At 38.9% G+C, this 17,491-nt stretch overlaps 1 protein-coding gene across 2 annotated transcripts in view; it reads left to right on the forward strand.

The window, feature by feature from the left end:
• grm1a (glutamate receptor, metabotropic 1a) overlaps positions 1 to 15,852 on the forward strand; it is a 36,154-nt gene extending 20,302 nt beyond the window's left edge. The window contains exons 4-9 of one of the 2 annotated variants that reach the window (XM_017423329.3): positions 4,628 to 4,863; positions 5,947 to 6,193; positions 6,684 to 6,852; positions 8,901 to 9,027; positions 9,948 to 10,884; positions 13,543 to 15,852. In XM_017423329.3, coding sequence (XP_017278818.1) covers positions 4,628 to 4,863; positions 5,947 to 6,193; positions 6,684 to 6,852; positions 8,901 to 9,027; positions 9,948 to 10,884; positions 13,543 to 14,344 — 2,518 coding nt within the window. In that variant the 3' untranslated portion in view covers positions 14,345 to 15,852. The remainder of the gene's footprint in view (positions 1 to 4,627; positions 4,864 to 5,946; positions 6,194 to 6,683; positions 6,853 to 8,900; positions 9,028 to 9,947; positions 10,885 to 13,542) is intronic. The other variant, XM_017423330.3, reaches the window with a different exon arrangement.
• Positions 15,853 to 17,491: the final 1,639 nt, after the last annotated feature.

The raw sequence follows: 17,491 nt of genomic DNA on the forward strand, positions 1-17,491 counted from the left end.
AATTAGTGACTTCAATCAAAAAAAAAAATCTTTAAATAAATTTTTGTTTCGTAAAAAAATATTTTTATGGTTAAAAAGTTTTTAAGATGTTTTTTTGTTTGACATTATTATTTTTTTGATTGAATACTACTTTTTTTTGTTTGACATGATTTTTTTTTGATTGAGTACTCCTTTTTTTGTTTGACATGATATTTTTTTGATTGAATACTCCTTTTTTTGTTTGACATGATTTTTTTTTTGATTGAATAATTGTGAAACAAATCTAACTCCATACTAATTCACCCTTACTCAAAAAGCTTTCAGCCTGGAATTCCAGTCAATTAGGCATAAAGAGAAGAAAAAAATCCCAGTAATCCTAATTTATTATCCCCACTCTAACCTCCTGACCCTTTATGTCAGAGCTGTTTGACTAAATTCTGCAGAGGTTCCCAGTTACCGAAAGCCAACAGCTCAGGGGCCGAACATCTTCTAATTTACCATTTAAAATCTAGTTTTGTCTCAGATCAACTGGACTTCGTTGTACAGCCATATCATAGATCATCTACATAACAGGGTCAGCTCTCTGATGGAAATAATTGTTCATAGTTTTTTAAATATTATGAACTCATCGATGAGTTAGATGTGGCCTCTGCCGATTGAACAGCCCTGCCTTAAACAATTTTAAAAATAAAAAAGCATGAACTACAATTTTTATAAATCATTTAAACGTTTTTTGCACGTGTGTTGTGTGAACTGTAGGAAACCTCAGACTGGTAGGGCTTGAGAGTGGAAGAACCACCGTACATTACTGAAATCTTTCATCAGGCAAAGAAGCTTCTTTCTCTGTATTTATCACCTGCTGTTGTGTATTTGTGTGTCTATTTGTTAACAAAATATGTCATGAACCACTGGACCAATTAATGTATCTTTCAGAATGTCACCACTGAAATAACTTTTGAAATCAACCCAATCCAAGATGGTTGCCACAGCCAACTGACCTTAGCACACACACACACAAAAAATGACTATAATTTGATCAATTTTACAAATATTGAGCTAAAATGTGATGTGGTAGTAGCTGAGAGTCATTCACAATCCTTTCTCTGAGTGCTATTTTCAACATTTGACCAAAACAGCTATAACTCCATCATTTTTGAACACAATTTGAACATAAATCTCAGTCTAAAACTCTGGCATGAAAGACAGCAGGCGATATGCATTCCTCCAAGAAATGCTCGGCCTTTAATTTGATCTGTTGTTAGTGTGAACGTTCTCGTCACCTGGTGTGGATATGGCAGCATTTTAATTAGATTTTATGCTTCAGGTGTGAGGGTTTTTTCAAAATCGGAGGATTAAAATAAATTGATTGTGTCAGATAAGCGTTGCTCATATTCAGACTTACTGCCTGTCTGTCATCACAGAACTATCTGCAGAAACTAATAACACACTCGAACAGCAGTGACTCCTTTAATCTGCCTAAACAGGTGTTCCCGTGGTATATCAAGCTCGGGTTATGTAATAATGGACCTTTAAATATGCAGCGTGAAGGCGCAGAACATTGAGGTGACATCAAATCAGATTTTGTCCCATTAGACATCCCTCATGTGGCCCGTGAGGCTTTGATGAGCTGTTTGGAGTTTTGCCAGACAGCACCATCCTGAGAGAGGAGTGTGAGAAGACAGAAATGTCATTTTACTTTATCACAAACTGCACTGTGAGACACAGTCGAGCATGTCTTCAGTGTGCTGTGAATTATTCATGTGGAGTGTGGAACAGCACTCCTCCTGTCCCTTTTTTTCTGTCTTTATTTAAAAGCCGCTTGCTTTCTTCTCTTCGCTTTGAGCAAATAAGACAAAACAGCAAAGAGACGTCATTAAACACATTTAATCTCTCAGATCGGTGCATTTATGGTATGCACAGAGGTCCTGTACTGGAAAACAGAAATGTGACTAGACCCTACAAATTTCATGAGAACTAATTTGATTTTCCAACTTAGACATCATTATACTAATAAAACTAGTGTTCATTTAAGGTTGATATTTTGCTAACAGACACACAGGGTTGATTCCAACAGTTAATCACAAAGTTTTTAAACAAAGACTTCATGCAATATGTTCGCCATGTTTTGTACGTGCTGCAGATGATGCTTAACTACTACCACACCAAATCTGAGCTCAGTACCTTTAACATTCACTGACTTAAAGCCATTTTTCTGTTTGCTACGATTGATTAACTGTGGTAACCATCTTGATTTAGGCTGAGGTAATCTTTTGTAGCTGTACATCCAGTGATTTTAATAAAATCCTTCCACTGCTTCACAAGATATTTTACTAACAGACAAAAAAAACCAAACAAACAAACATGTAATCACACAGAGGCGGATGATTACATAACTGCCTGCCTTTCGTGTCTACAGGTGATAATGAGTTGGTTGTACCCATTTTTGGTTCACTGTCAGAATTGTCACATCACTTGTGTTTATTTTTGATAATTTTCTTTAACATGTGGGTAGGATTCCTTTGGATTACTATTATATATATTAGTATTCTTAACTGATCAACTAAAATAGTGTTCTTGGTAATGGTTGTTAAGTCACTGCCATAGTTCTGGTTTCTAGCTCATTAGGTACCATCTGTCCTCTATTGGTAATCAGCACACCTGTTGTCATTTAGTAATCAGCTGTCCCAGTCCTTTTACTCCCTGATTTTTCTCAGGTCTTTGTCAGATTGTCTGTTTACGAACCTCATCTGTTTTGCTGGTTTGCTGTTGTTCTTGTCACATCTTGTACGCTGCTTTTGGATTCCAGAGTTCAGTAATAAATCTTGCTTCATTGTGAGCATGTCAGCTGCCACCAGTGACACGTGTAGTGATTTATGGGCTCATTTAGAGTAAAAAGGACAATAAAGCAGGTGGAACAGGGTTGCCTTGTTATCACATGCATGGTGTCTGCAGGGTCTCAGATCCAACCCCTTGTTGGAACCAATGTAAACCAATTAGTTTCTTAAAAACTTTGAAAAGAATTTAAACCAGAAACAATACACAGTTTTTTAGTCAATAAATGAGAACAAAAAGAGGCAAACTAACAAGCATTAGCAGCAAAGCTCAAACATGACTTGTTTTCATTCTTGTCTTTGTGCATTAAAAGAATGTTAATGAACTATTACAAATGATGAAAAGTTGCTTTGATGAACACAAAGATTTACCACAGACTTTAGTATTGGCAGGCTGTAATGAGTTGTAATGAGGTGATATGAACTGGGGCAGTCAGACATCAGGAACTTTATTTTCTGAATGATTTCCATAATTTGCTCCTATTCAGTGGCCCGATTTATCTGTCCTTTACCTTAAAAAGGGTTTAAATATACCGTTTTTATAGTGTTTCTCACGAAGGACTGGACTGGCGGTAATTGTGGATAAAAAGGTCAGAGACTTCGTGAGCTGTACACACACACAGGCATGCACCTGTCCTCATCCATCGCCCAGAACAACATGTGTGAGGTAATTGGTTCTGTGGTGAGCAGACCTAATTGGTTTGTAGCTGTCAGTATAGTACAGGTACTTCGAGGCAGCAGCCTGGAGTTCACCTTAAAAAGAAAGTAAACCAGCCGGAACTTTTACCAGCTCAGTCTGAGAGAAAAGGAAGCCTGAAGCAGTTCTGTTCATCGGCTTATTTGCTTTTCAGTGTCCCTTCCACTGATGTTTTCCATTTCTCACTTAGCCCATTGGCCAAATATGTTCAAATTAGCTTGGTCGGGCTCTGGCACAAGGATTACACAAGCAAACAAACAGGCTAGCTGGAGGGATTTTGTACGGCATAGTATTACAGTCGGGGCAGGACTACAGAGATTTCCATCTTAAACTGAGGACTGCTGAAGTGGACTTGAGATAAGAGACTGAACAGAAATATAAAAAAAACTAGGATGACATTCGATGCAGAGGAATTAGGGTTTACTTTGGTGTACCTTTTGCTCATTGGTGCTGCTGTTTGTAAAATTTCTCTCTCTCTCTCTCTCGCTCTATCTGTATATATATATATATATATATATATATATATATATATATATATATATATATATATATATAATTTATATATAATTTAGGATTATTTTCATGCAGCACACATGTAGTAGCCATTAAAGATGGTAAACTGTTCTGATAAGCAAAAGAAGCCCAAATAATCATGCTGCCACCACTGTGTTTCAACAAAGGAATCAATTTCTATTCTCTCAATGTAGTGTTTTCCCTTTTTTTTTTTTTACCCCAGTCTTCACAACCAGCTAATACAAAGAAGAAGAACAAAAACATATGCAGACATATAAAAAAGCTTTAATATCTCAGCAATTACTTCTCATTACAATTTGTGTGTGTTTTGTTTTTCAATTAAGTTTTATATGAAATGAAAAAAATCATTTTAAAGATTTTATGTTGAAGATGCAACAAGCAGCAGCGGAAAAGCACTAAGCTGCACTGTTGAAATCTTTTTACCTCATTGTTGTCTTTTAAACAGATGTTGCTGACACCTTGCTTTTGTAAACTGCAAACTGAGTGCAAATTATAAAGTTCAACAATAGAGTTTTAAATACTCTTGAGCATAACAAATCCAGAACGTTATCACTGTATTAATATGTTATTAACGTTATATTTGCAGTGACGGATGGGCTGACCGTTACGAGGTTGTGGAAGGCTATGAGCAGGAGGCGGAGGGAGGAATCACCATGAAGCTGCAGTCAGAGGTGGTCAAGTCCTTCGACAACTACTACCTGAAGCTGCGTCTGGACTCTAACAGGAGGAACCCCTGGTTCTCAGAGTTCTGGCAGTACCGATTCCAGTGTCGCCTCCCTGGCCATCCACATGAGAACAAGAACTACAAAAAAATTTGTTCAGGTAGGTAGCAACAGAGGAATATTTTACTAGAGATAAGATTTTCCTTTAGAACAAATTAATAGTGTAGCAGCTAGATTTATACTCAGTTCTTCTATCTTAGAAGTGAGACTCAAAAATTGAAATAGAGTGAAAAACTTGAAAATAGAACCAAAAAGTGTCATTTTGTTTTTCTCTATTTTTTTCCTCCTTTGAATACTTTCCACCTGCTCCCAAAAAAGGTGATCATAATCACTTCTGTTGGATGAAATTTTAAGTAAAAAATAATTAGTGCTGTGTGATGACTATTTCTATAACAGAACCAGTCATGGCTGCTCCTCTGATTTATTTATGTCCCTCTTTTACAAACCTCTTATATTCCAAAGATCTTCAAGGTGGTGAGTGTGTCATTCAAGTCAATTTTTGTTCCTATTGTCACCTGCACTTTGCATGCACGTGACGGTTTGAGACAACTGTTTGACTGATGCTTTTTTTAAAAACATCACTCTCTTTGTAATGTTTCATGAAGTACCAGGTTCAGCCAATTTGATGGGAGTGACATGAGCATCAGTCAAACTCTGATGTGAAGCACTAAATAAATAATAAAAATACATTCACATAAACTGCACAAAGACATGAGAAAATGAGTTACTGGGGCAGATCACCACCTTGTTTTTATGCATGTAAGTGACACAAAAATATTACTTTGTCTGAGGTGGCACGGAATAAAGATTTTCATGTAAATGCAATAAACAATAGCTTATTCGGTTTTCTGTCATGGATTTTCACCTTCTTCATAAAAGTGAAATTTTATGACAGGATGATGGCTTTAGATGACTGAAGTTTAAGAGTATTTCCTGGCATTTGTAATTCTCCAAATGTTTCCTATCAAACCACTGAACATCTTGTTTTGATGAACTCTGCTGCAAAAAGGAAAAAAAAAAAAAAAAAAAAGAGTTCTGTTTTCCCCTGTTCTCTGTGTCTGGTTTACACCACTTCCTATGCTTTTACTCACAGTGTGAATTCATTTTCAGTGCAGCACAAATCACCAGATTCTGATAATTTTTCATTTGTTATATGACCTTTTATTTTATTTTATTTTAACAGGAAATGAAAATCTCCATGAGAACTACGTACAGGATAGCAAGATGGGCTTCGTCATCAACGCCATCTACGCCATGGCTCACGGCCTCCACGACATGCACAGGGAGGTTTGTCCGGGCCAGACGGGACTCTGTGAGGCCATGGACCCCATAGACGGAAGCAAGCTGCTGGATTATCTGCTCAAGACGTCCTTCAGAGGAGTCTCCGGGGAGGACATTTATTTTGATGAAAACGGAGACACTCCGGGCAGGTGAGAGAAGGACTAGAGAGGAACAAGAGCTTTCATTGCATAGTCAGATTTGAAATCCTTTCCTCTCTCCCACAGCCTCAGACTCATTAACACGCGTGCACAAGCACACACGTGTGCGCACCAGTCTTGAGCACAAAGGGATGTAATTAGTTTGGACTGGAACAGATTCAGTGAATGGCCGACTGTGGCAGCCACTTTCATCTCTTTTCAGTTCCAACAGACACCGTTTGACAGTCAGGAAACACGGCCGTGTTATTTCTCCGTCAGGTGGAGCACATCCCGGTTCAACTATAAAAACGAGGACACAGTGTACCACTACACAAGCTCACTATGTCACGTTAATAAGGTTTTCAAACCGTATGAGTAAATTTCTATAAGAACAGAAAAAAATGTTGCTAGGCAGTTTAATCTCTATAAATCCCCCAACCCCGCTTTTCCACTTCTCCCCATCCATACCCATAGTTGTCTACTTTTTACCCCATTATTCCAGGTATGACATCATGAATCTACAGAACGTGGGGGAAGATCGCTTTGACTATCTAAATGTGGGGTCCTGGCATGAGGGGATCTTGAACATTGATGACAACAAGTTATGGATGAACAGCAGTGACATGGTTCGCTCGGTCTGCAGTGATCCCTGTTCCAAAGGACAGATAAAGGTGGGTAGTCTTCAGTTCTACAAGAACACTGCCCCTGACTGATTGACTTAATTAAATAAATAAAGATAAGACTGACAAAAATGTAGTTCTGTAACAGTTGCAAATAGCCACTTTGAAATTTATTGCAGGCATCTCCAACTTGTCTCAAGAGCTCTAGAGGTGTATTTTAACACCTGCTTTCTTTTGACAGAAAACATGTCTAAATCTAAAAAGCAGACTGACAAGGAGGTGGGCAACAAAATAATGTGCACAGCTGTGCAAAAATGTGGCCACGAGGCTTGCTGGTCACTTGGTTGCAAAAACTCAGGAGTCTGGAATGGAAAATTTGTTTATTTTTTTGCAGTTTCACCACAATTTGTAGTCACTAAAGGTTTGCAGCCCAGTGAGGTACCACCGTTGTCTCAGTTGCCACAAGTCACCATAAGTGCCTCACTTCTGAATTATGACAAATTATGGCACAATCGGGCTTTGAGTTGTACCTCTGTAAGCACTAGCCAGATTATCAATACTGATTTATGATACAAAACTGGCAAATATTTATTTACAAAGGTTTTTGACCTTTTCCCATTGTCACAGTTCACAGTGAAGACGTAGGTAAAGGATCACCTAAACAAAAATCAATGTGTCTCAAAAACAAAATTTGTTGAATTATCTTGAGCCTTTAGGTGAAAAAGAGGCCACACTGAGTCATATTGCACTGCAAGGCAATGCGTGGATTGCAGTAGACCATTTCAAATCCATAAACAACAGATCCATACATCATCTGGAAACCATGCATTACAGTTTGTAGCTTCAAGTGATGTCAGAAGAAGGTACTGTTTTAGTTAGAAAAGCAGGAACTCCCACCCTCTGATGAATATCACATGGACATTGTAATTAAAGATTTCAGAGCAAAACAAGACGGTGTCTGGAAGAACTTCCTGTTGCAGCCTTACTGAATTCTGAGTATTTGTGACCAAGCGCCCAGTAAATCATGTGACCATCATTTTAATGGTCTGCTTTTACATTACTACTTAAACCTCTGATTGAGGAGTTTTTTTCTGACTTGAAACTTGTGGATGCCGACTTCCATGTATGGACTGACACTACTCATGCAATAAGTTTTAAACCTTTTGCATTCGGTCTTGTTTTAACTGTTCGACACATTCTTAGGTTGCAAGAATTTTTACTCTGTCCTAAATTTTAGGATCTTGTCTCATCTATCTAAAATAGACGAGGCAATATTTTCACACCTAAGACGCTGAACAAATAAATTATCCATTCTATGTCACAACCACTTATCCGTTAATGTAAAATATTTGTCAAATACATACGTGGTTGCTGTAAACAACTTCAGTCTATCGTCTACCTATCATCTTTTCACTTCTGTTCACTTTTTGCACAGGCTGAGAGACAATAAATATTCTTATTCTAATGAAAAAAAAAGACATACAAAAATTTTTATAATAATCACAATTATTTGCTTGGTCAAAAAAAGATTTATAAGCTAAACAAATAGTATATCTGTTTACTCTATTTCACACACATGCTATTGTCTGTCTTTGCTCAAGGTGCACATGTTAGCTGTTAAACAATTAGCTTCAGTGAATGAACAGAAAGCCAGCTTTGGCACACTGAGCAGTCAAACTGGTACTGAGCCCAGGTTGATAAAATGCCCTCATTTGCTTCATTTTGGGGCGATAGTTTTCTGCTGGTGTACACTGAGCCACCTTGAGGGAGGATGCAGCCTCTCTCCTGGCTGCTCTCATGTCTTCTTCTATCTGCTTTTTTTTCCTGGTCCACTTATCACCCTGCTTTGCATATCACAGTGCTGGTAACAGCTTCTCCGGGAGCAGAATGTAAAAGCAGTTGGCCTTGTTTTCTTTGGGGCTCAAGAAAAAAATATGGTACAAACACATGCCCGACTTTGACATTCCCTTGTGGCTCAGTACTTTTTTATGCTGCTTTGAGCCTCAGTGTTTTAAGCCTCTTGTCACGGCTTCGTAAGTGATGTGATCGGTTCCTGTAAGATGTATTTTTTGACCCATCTATGGTAATCATCTCTACAGGTGATAAGGAAGGGCGAAGTGAGCTGCTGCTGGATTTGCACGACGTGCAAGGACAATGAGTACGTCCAGGATGAGTTTACCTGCAAGGCATGCGAGTTGGGATGGTGGCCTGATGAAGAACTGGCAGGTAGGAGAAAAACGGGACACTCCAAGCCGCTTACTCTTTATTTTTTCATTTGCACTGAACCAATTTGCATACATCATGTTTGCCCTTTCTGCTCTTACCTAACCAATAATGAGGGCCGTAAATTGGTGAACAGATTACTTTATCCTCTCAAAAAGCCGCAGTCTGGCACCTTTTCTCCAGCCCAGTCTCGTCCCCCAGCTCTCCTTTAGGTTTTTCAGCCTCCTCACAAACGTGATATTGCTCACTTCCCTCCTTCTGCTCTTTGCCTTTTTGTACCATAGTGGTTGTTTTGACAGCAATTTATGAAGTGGAGAGGAGCTCTCATTTCCCAGGTGCAAAATCCTGTTACTGTCATGAGAGGCTTAGGAACACACTTCAGCAGAGTGCCAAGAAAGAAATCTTCCCTTCACTCCTTTGGCATTGGGAGAATTCTAAAAAAAAGGAGTTGATAATCCATACAGATTATATTGTTGATTTATGTGCCTAACTGAAGAAAGGCTTTCTCCACAAATCAATGTTTTAAATCAAATGCACATCTAAGAACAGTGTATTTAATTTTTTAAATATTTTCTTAGTGGTAGGCATCGTGGGCTACTTGAAAATGTCTGATGATTTGACATGTTAGGCGTTAACATGCAGATCAGCAGTGGGTTTCACAGTGAAGTCACTTTAATGCCATTAGCAGAAGCATATAATTTATGGAGTTCTAAGCTGGGGAAGTCGAGGGATGTCAGTTTTCTCCCATTAAGCTCTACAAAATTCCTCTACATGCTGGCTGACAAGTATGCAACTGGTGCATTATGACAGAGACTTAAGAATTAAGAAACAACCACATGTTTGCACATAAATGTGCATGTATGGGTGAGAAAAAAAATAGTAATTTTAAAAGACTGACACAACATCCTCTCTTCTCTTTTCAGGCTGCCAGCCCCTGCCGTTGAAGTATCTTGACTGGGCAGACGTGGAGTCCATTGTTGCAGTTGTTTTCTCCTGTGTGGGCATCCTTATCACCTCCTTCGTCACCTTTGTCTTCATCCAGTACCGTGACACACCTGTGGTTAAATCCTCCAGCAGAGAACTGTGTTATATCATCCTGGCAGGCATATTCCTGGGCTACATATGTCCATTCACCCTGATCGCCCGTCCCACAGTGGCCTCCTGCTATCTGCAGCGTCTCCTGGTCGGCCTTTCATCTGCCATGTGCTACTCTGCCCTGGTGACTAAAACGAACCGAATCGCCCGCATTTTGGCGGGCAGCAAGAAGAAGATCTGCACCAGGAAACCACGTTTCATGAGCGCCTGGGCCCAGGTGATCATTGCCTTTATGCTAATCAGCGTGCAGCTAACTCTGGAAGTAACACTCATCATTCTGGAGCCTCCTGAGCCCATCAAGTCCTACCCGAGCATACGTGAGGTCTACCTCATCTGCAACACCAGCAACTTAGGCATGGTGGCGCCACTGGGCTACAATGGCCTGCTAATCATGAGCTGCACTTACTATGCCTTTAAGACACGAAACGTCCCTGCCAATTTTAACGAGGCTAAATATATTGCCTTCACAATGTACACTACCTGCATCATCTGGTTGGCCTTCGTGCCAATTTATTTTGGCTCCAACTACAAGATCATCACCACTTCCTTCTCCGTCAGCCTGAGCGTCACAGTGGCCCTGGGCTGCATGTTCACCCCCAAGATGTACATTATCATCGCCAAACCAGAGAGGAACGTCCGAAGCGCCTTTACCACATCTGATGTGGTGCGAATGCATGTTGGTGATGGAAAGTCTGCGGCTCAGTGTGGCAGCAATAGCTTCCTCAATATGTTCCGCCGGAAGAAGGCTGTGTCTGGAAATGCCAAGTAAGTAACAGCTTTTCATATATTGGTTTTTTACATTTTATGCTGTTTCCTGAAAAAGACTAAGACCTTGTCTACACGGAAATGCAATCTGTCAAAAAACAATCTTTTTATTTGTTGTTTCTAAAAAAAATACCCGTGTAAACACAGCACCATTTCTAGAAATGTCTCCATCTACACAAAAACACCAAAAATGACCCAAGACACTATAGCACCTATGCCAGGCCTGTTTGTGTCCAAAAGCAGGAAACAAAAAAGTGTGGAGCCCTGGCATAAAGCTGGGTGTGAAATGTAAACACAACACGAAGAAGAGGACACCCTTGGGCTGTAGGTTAGAATAAACCGAGTTCCCACTGTGATATCATCTGCTGTCTAAAACAAAATCTTTTACTGTGAAAATAATTGTAACAAAATCTTTGGCCACGATCTTGGATTTGGGATCTGTGGTCATTTAGCGTGACAGGCTCAAAGACAAATACGACAAATATCAAGTAGTGTCAAAAACTTTATGGGAATGTTGCTGTCAGATCTTTGTGATATACTCAATTCTCTTATAAAAGAAGTTGAGCAGTCTTTAATCTTTCATCTTTCGTTGTACAGTGTGACATGAGTTACTGTCAAGATTTTAGAATGTCAGGCTCACACAGTGGGACATGTACCGGTTCTTTATGACGGTCACACAGTGTGAGCCAGGCTTTAGTGGTGTGGTTAGACATTACTGTTTACAAAAAGTTGCAATTTGACTGTTCACACAAAAATGCATTTTATGAGTTTTTTTCACTTTTTTTTTTTTTTCCAAAAATACAACCTTTGGGGCTCCTAAAACGTAGTGGACACAAGGCTGGAACAATAAAGAAACAATTGCACAACCAGAAGAACTATTTCCGTGTGGACGGCCCCTAAATTACAGGATAACCATGCAACGAAATAAAAAATGAAATGAACAAATGTAACATGCAATCAGTTACTTGAACCTGACAAACATTTGTTTAGTCTTTATAAAACCAGCTGAAGTTAGCATGCAGTCATCATGGACATAAATGTTATAAAAATATTAAACTTCCTGTGTTTATTTTTTGATTAGATTTTTTTCAAGTGTAAAATTATTTATCGAAAATGTAAACATATTGTAATAATTGTCATATTTCAGGTTTTCTGAAAAAATCATGTGGCCAAAATTTTTAAATCAGACTCAGTGTTTACAACTAGCACAGTTTATTGAATGTCTCTTATAGCAAGTTACACCTTAAACTAAGGTTTATAGTAGCCATCAATCAGGTACTAATAATTATTGTGTATTTTTTTGTTTTGTATTTAAAATGTATGCAATAAATTGCACAATTCATCCTTGAACAAAGTACAGATTAATGCTTATGACATCTATGTCCATTATGAGTGTTTGTAAGTTTTTATTTTATTGTAAGTGTAACAGAATGGTAACAATCAGAGCTTAAGAACTGGACTTTATTTAAGTATTAATGAATGATTCCAGTTCAACTTTACTGCACTTCATTTGCAGTGAAACAGAACCGATCAGTGATTTATATAAACAGTGGTTCATATGGCCCAACCCCCTCCCCCTGAAAGCAAAAATATTTTAATTTTTTTTTAAATTGAGTTTATTTTAAAACACTTAGAATGGACGTTTATTATCATTGATCTGAAGCAAAGATGTCAGTGATATTTTGAGTACAGATGTTTCACACCTAAAGCAGATTTAAGAATTGCATTTACGTTTTTGAGATCTGCAGCAGTGACGTGTGGACAGGTGACTAAAGTAAGGAGTGGGGCAGAGAATGAGAGTGATCCCAACATGTTTACGTCTTGTCCCTCAACCCTGTGCTATGCAGCCAACATTACCCTTTTAATATTCTACATGAAAAAGCAAAAGTCAAGGCTGGCAAATGTCGTGGCATGGGGGTTCTTCACCTGCTTTCCTGGAGAGCTGCACTGTCAACAGAACCTTTTTTTTTCCTGTTAAAGAATTTAGCATTCTGCTAGAGTTATTTTGAGTTTTTCCACACCAAACAACAAAAACAACCTGGTTGGCAAAAGTATCAGATTAATTCAAAGTATCACTTTCTTCTGGTGTTTTTGGCACTGCAGCCCTCCATGTAGGAGACCTGCCACCCTGCTGCTTTTGGTTTATCCTGAATTAACCTTGCATTTTAACTTTTTTTCTCAGCATGTACACCCTCCCCTCACCACCTCCCTAACTAATCACATTAGAGTCAGTCCGAGCTCATTCTGCACTAAACTACGTGTTGTCTTCGGGCCAGTTCAGGGGCAGACAGAAATACTCCACAAATGCATGCATCTCAATTTTACCATAAGCAAACAAAAGAGCTGGATGGCTCTTAGTTTTTTTGATTACAATGTCTGAAGCAATTGGTGGATCATAATGTTTTTGGTGCATTATGAATCACTGTTTGTGAGACTAATAAATGTAATCCCGTTTAGGGTTCACTCACGAGCCCTTTAGCAAAGCTGTTAATGTAAAGTCATGTGGAGGAAAGTATTTTAACATGCGTCAGAAATGTTGAAATGCTGTTGCTTTGTTGTGGTATGCTGCTGCTTTTGTGTTACGTTGTTTTGTTTAGTTTTCTGCCTCCACCTCCTGGTTTCCTGTGACAGTAACTTGGGTCTTTATCTCGTTCATAGTTCTAATGGCAAGTCTGTGTCATGGTCTGAATCAGGTGCAAGACACCCTCCGAAAGGGGGGAATGTGTGGCACAGACTGTCTGTGCATGTGAGGAAACAGGAAGCCGGCTTGAATCAGACAGCGGTCATCAGGCCCCTAACTAACACCCCCGACCCCCACAGTTCCGAAGCCTCCACCGACAACCTTGGCACGGAGGCCCATCTCCCCCAGGAGCCACCCGGCAGTAAACCTCTGTGCAATCTGGCAGAGGAAGACGACGAGGGCGATGCACAACGTCCCCTCTGGACTCCCTCGGAACAGACTCAAGGACTGGATTCTGATTTGGATGAGCCAGCTTCTTATTTGCCCTCTAACTTGAAACGCCCCAACCCAGAGCCCTCGCAGGGGGCTGTGGTGAACACTCACAGCTCCCACGTCCCTGGACTGAATGACCACACTGCCAGGGAGCCACTTCCTGCCAGCAAGCCTTTGAGCTTAATACCCTCTCAGCTTTCTTCAGCCTCACAAGTGGGGGCCTTTGAAGAGGAGGAATCCGAGGATGAGGAACTGGACCTCTTACACAGCTACATCTATGATGCCAAGGAGCGGAGGGAAGGGGAGGACGGAGAAGCCGAGGAGTTGATTCAATGTAAGTCAACTATGGAGGATTCATTACCTCTGTCTCCCCCCTCCCCCTTTAGAGACTCTGTGTGTTCGGGGGAATCTGTCAATGGCTCGCCCATCATCGAGTCGATGCTCGGTAGCTCAGTGTACGCCTCAAACATCCTGCAGAACTTCGCACACAGCTCCTCAACACTGTGAGAGCAAAGCCCTGACACATCAGTCACACAGATCAACACAAAAATGACATTTCAAGCTGTTTATTAAGTGAGTAACTTGCTTGTATTTATTACTTTTATTAGTAGATGGTTTATTAAAGTAGAAATTAAAGGGAGTTTATTTAATGTTGAAGCGCTTAATGTTTCTGAAGGGCTGTCAGTGCACTTTCTGGAACATATAAAACTGAGAACAGTGCCAAAATGAGCCAGCTCTGATGCCAACTTGTTCATGAACGGCTCAACACTGGGCATCAGAATAGATTATATAGCTTTGGTTTTGATATTGGCAGCACAACCCAATGGTTTGGGTAAACAAAAAAAATGGAAATGAGAAACTCTAGTTCACATCCGCGTGCTAAGTTTTCAGCACACACCAGTTTCAGCATTGTTTCCACCCGATTCTCATCAGTCGAATCATGGGTGAACTGATAAAGGCTTAAAGAAACCATCCCTTTTTTCTTCTCAAACCTCATTTGAATTTTAACATTACAGATTTAAGAAAACTGCTGTAAGTTGGTTAAATGTTGCAGAGAAGTGTTGCAAGTTGCAGCAACACAGAGATTCAGCTGAAGACTTGAGCTGCATATTGTGTGAAATGGGTATAATGTGCCAATCAAAGTTTTGAACAACCTACATCTGCTTTTAGTTGTTTTTGTTTTTTTTTCCTAATGTAGCTGATAAATAATATTGTGATTGTAGATATAACAGCGACGTTGTTTATTCTGTTTACGCAAAATGACAGCCCTCAGAACAAGTTTTACAGGTAATGGAAGGCGCTAGAAGAAATGCTTTTGCTTCTCATGCCGCGGTAACATTTTTCACATTTTCTGGGTTTGCTGTGTCATTGTAATGGAAACACAGTACAAGTTGTTCAAGTTTTCGAGGTTTGTAATACTATTAAGCCATCTCTTGTTTTTCACACAAGTGGTATGTTTGTAATACGGATAAATGTTTCTATATTTAGAATGTCAAAAGAAAAAAAAAAGAGTTTATACACTATGAAACTGTCTTCTGATACTTGTTAAGGTACAGAGTGTTTTGATTATTATTATTAATATTATTTGCAACTTTTAAGCCAACTTGATTTGACTGTATCCTCTTTAAAACATTTGGTTGTAATCATAACCACTGATTAGCTGCTTCCTGTAATGAGATTATACATGTTTCAGTTTAGCTTAAATCTTGCTATAAACTTAAGTCGTTCAGTTAAAGTTAAGTTTCTTAGATTTATTTATTTAGTTATTTATTTTTAATCTATAAGGATGAAAATCATTTCAGAGTATGAGACTACACGGTACATACTGTAGTGCAACTGTATTGTATTTCCAAATGGTTTTTAGTCGATGATAGTGCAATTTGTTTCATAATTTTAGCTAATGTAAATTAAACAAGGTGCCACCTGTTTTAACACTGTCGAATCTATAATAGGCCTTTTTTGTTTTGGGTGAGCTGGATATGAACAAAGCTGTAAAATAAAATTATTTATATTAAGAAGTCTGATCATTGCCTATCAGATGCCAAAGGTCCATTGTTTTGAAACATTTTTCTTCAAGGCCATAGTTTGGGTTGTTTCAAAGTGAGGTTTTGTGAAAAGGTTATGAACAATAAATATTTAACCTGGTATAGATAGCTCTTTAAATAGCCTTAATTTGAAGAAATCAAGTTAAATTTTGACCAGATTGATAAGCTAATGGACAAGTGGGGCAAAACGTGGGACTCAACTGTTACCAGTTGTGGTCAAAATTTTCTATATAATATATAAGTGAGGAATAAACAAAAGTTCCACTATTTACTTCTTTTTTTCAAGTTATTATGCTTACAGCTAAACTGAACGTACAATATCTCTCATTGGCTTCTGACTTGGTCTTATTGGTGCATGCACATAAGGATCGTGCAAAAAAACAAACGCCCCACCTCTGATTTTTTTTGAGGTGTTCACGTAGTTCTTGCCTTGATGTTATATGCTCAATTATTGTCTTTTCGAAAAAAAATATTTAGCTATTGTTAGTTATTTTATGCTTAAAAGAAAAGAGGTGTGTGAGCATGATTGTATGTGTGGGAGAAGGCGGGACTGAAACCTCCACATCCTTGGTACTTAGACTGGTACTGGGATTTATCACCTGGCCTGGCAACCAGCTAGTTTTGTTTACAAAAACTCAATTTTAATTGGTCTGGAGTGATGTCACCAGGAATTTCTCCCTCATATTTAAAAGGGGGGAATCCCCAAGCTTTACAATGAGGCCAAACATTTTACAAAATAATTTCCTGGTGCTACACTTTTTACACCGTGCTCATTCCAACCTATTTTGACAACACGGATCATATATGTTTGTTTAAAAGGATAGTTAAGCTTGAGTCTTTTAGGGTTTTAAAACTTTAAACATTATTGCATTTTAAAGAAATAGTCTGGTGATTTTTATAATTTTCTGTTAAACAGTTTTGAATGTAGTAATTTTTGACTTCAGTCACAGAACATGGCTGGCCAAACTGCCCCCCCCCCCCCCCCCCCCCACACACACACACTTTTTATTGTTTTACAGGCTTATAAAACAATGTTGGTTTGTTTGTCTGTTCGCAAGATTACTTACAAACTAATGGACAGATTTTTATGAAATTTTCAGGAAATGAAACAAGGAACAATTGATTATGATTAGAATCCAGATCTGACTGTTTTTTAATGAGGTTTGTCGGAGGTTTGTGCTCTCCGATGGCTTATAGTTTAGTTTGTCGTTTTTTTCGTGTCTCTGCAAGGATGTATAGGTTCCCTGATCGTAGGCTATGTTCACACTGCAGGCAAATGTGATGCGAGTGTGACTTCGTATCTTTATTCTACTCGAGACTGTTCCCACTGGAGTCTGATGGAGGTCACATTTAAAATGTGATGTGAACAAGCACGCAAAACAAATCGGATCTGAGCAAAAGAAAATCTGAATTGAGCCTTAAGACCTGCAGTTTGAATGTAGCCTTAGGTAGCTTGTAAGGGTCTATCTGCGCTCCGCATGCATACATCTGCATATAAACCTTTGGTTGTTGTTTGGCTGATGAAACAGTGACAAACTAAACATATGATGTCATGTTAGGTAATGCAGTGTCCTTTCACACCAGTATGTTATTTGTGAGAAAAAGTTAT

This window comes from Kryptolebias marmoratus, linkage group LG19 (assembly GCF_001649575.2).
Source record: "Kryptolebias marmoratus isolate JLee-2015 linkage group LG19, ASM164957v2, whole genome shotgun sequence".
NCBI lineage: Eukaryota > Metazoa > Chordata > Actinopteri > Cyprinodontiformes > Rivulidae > Kryptolebias > Kryptolebias marmoratus.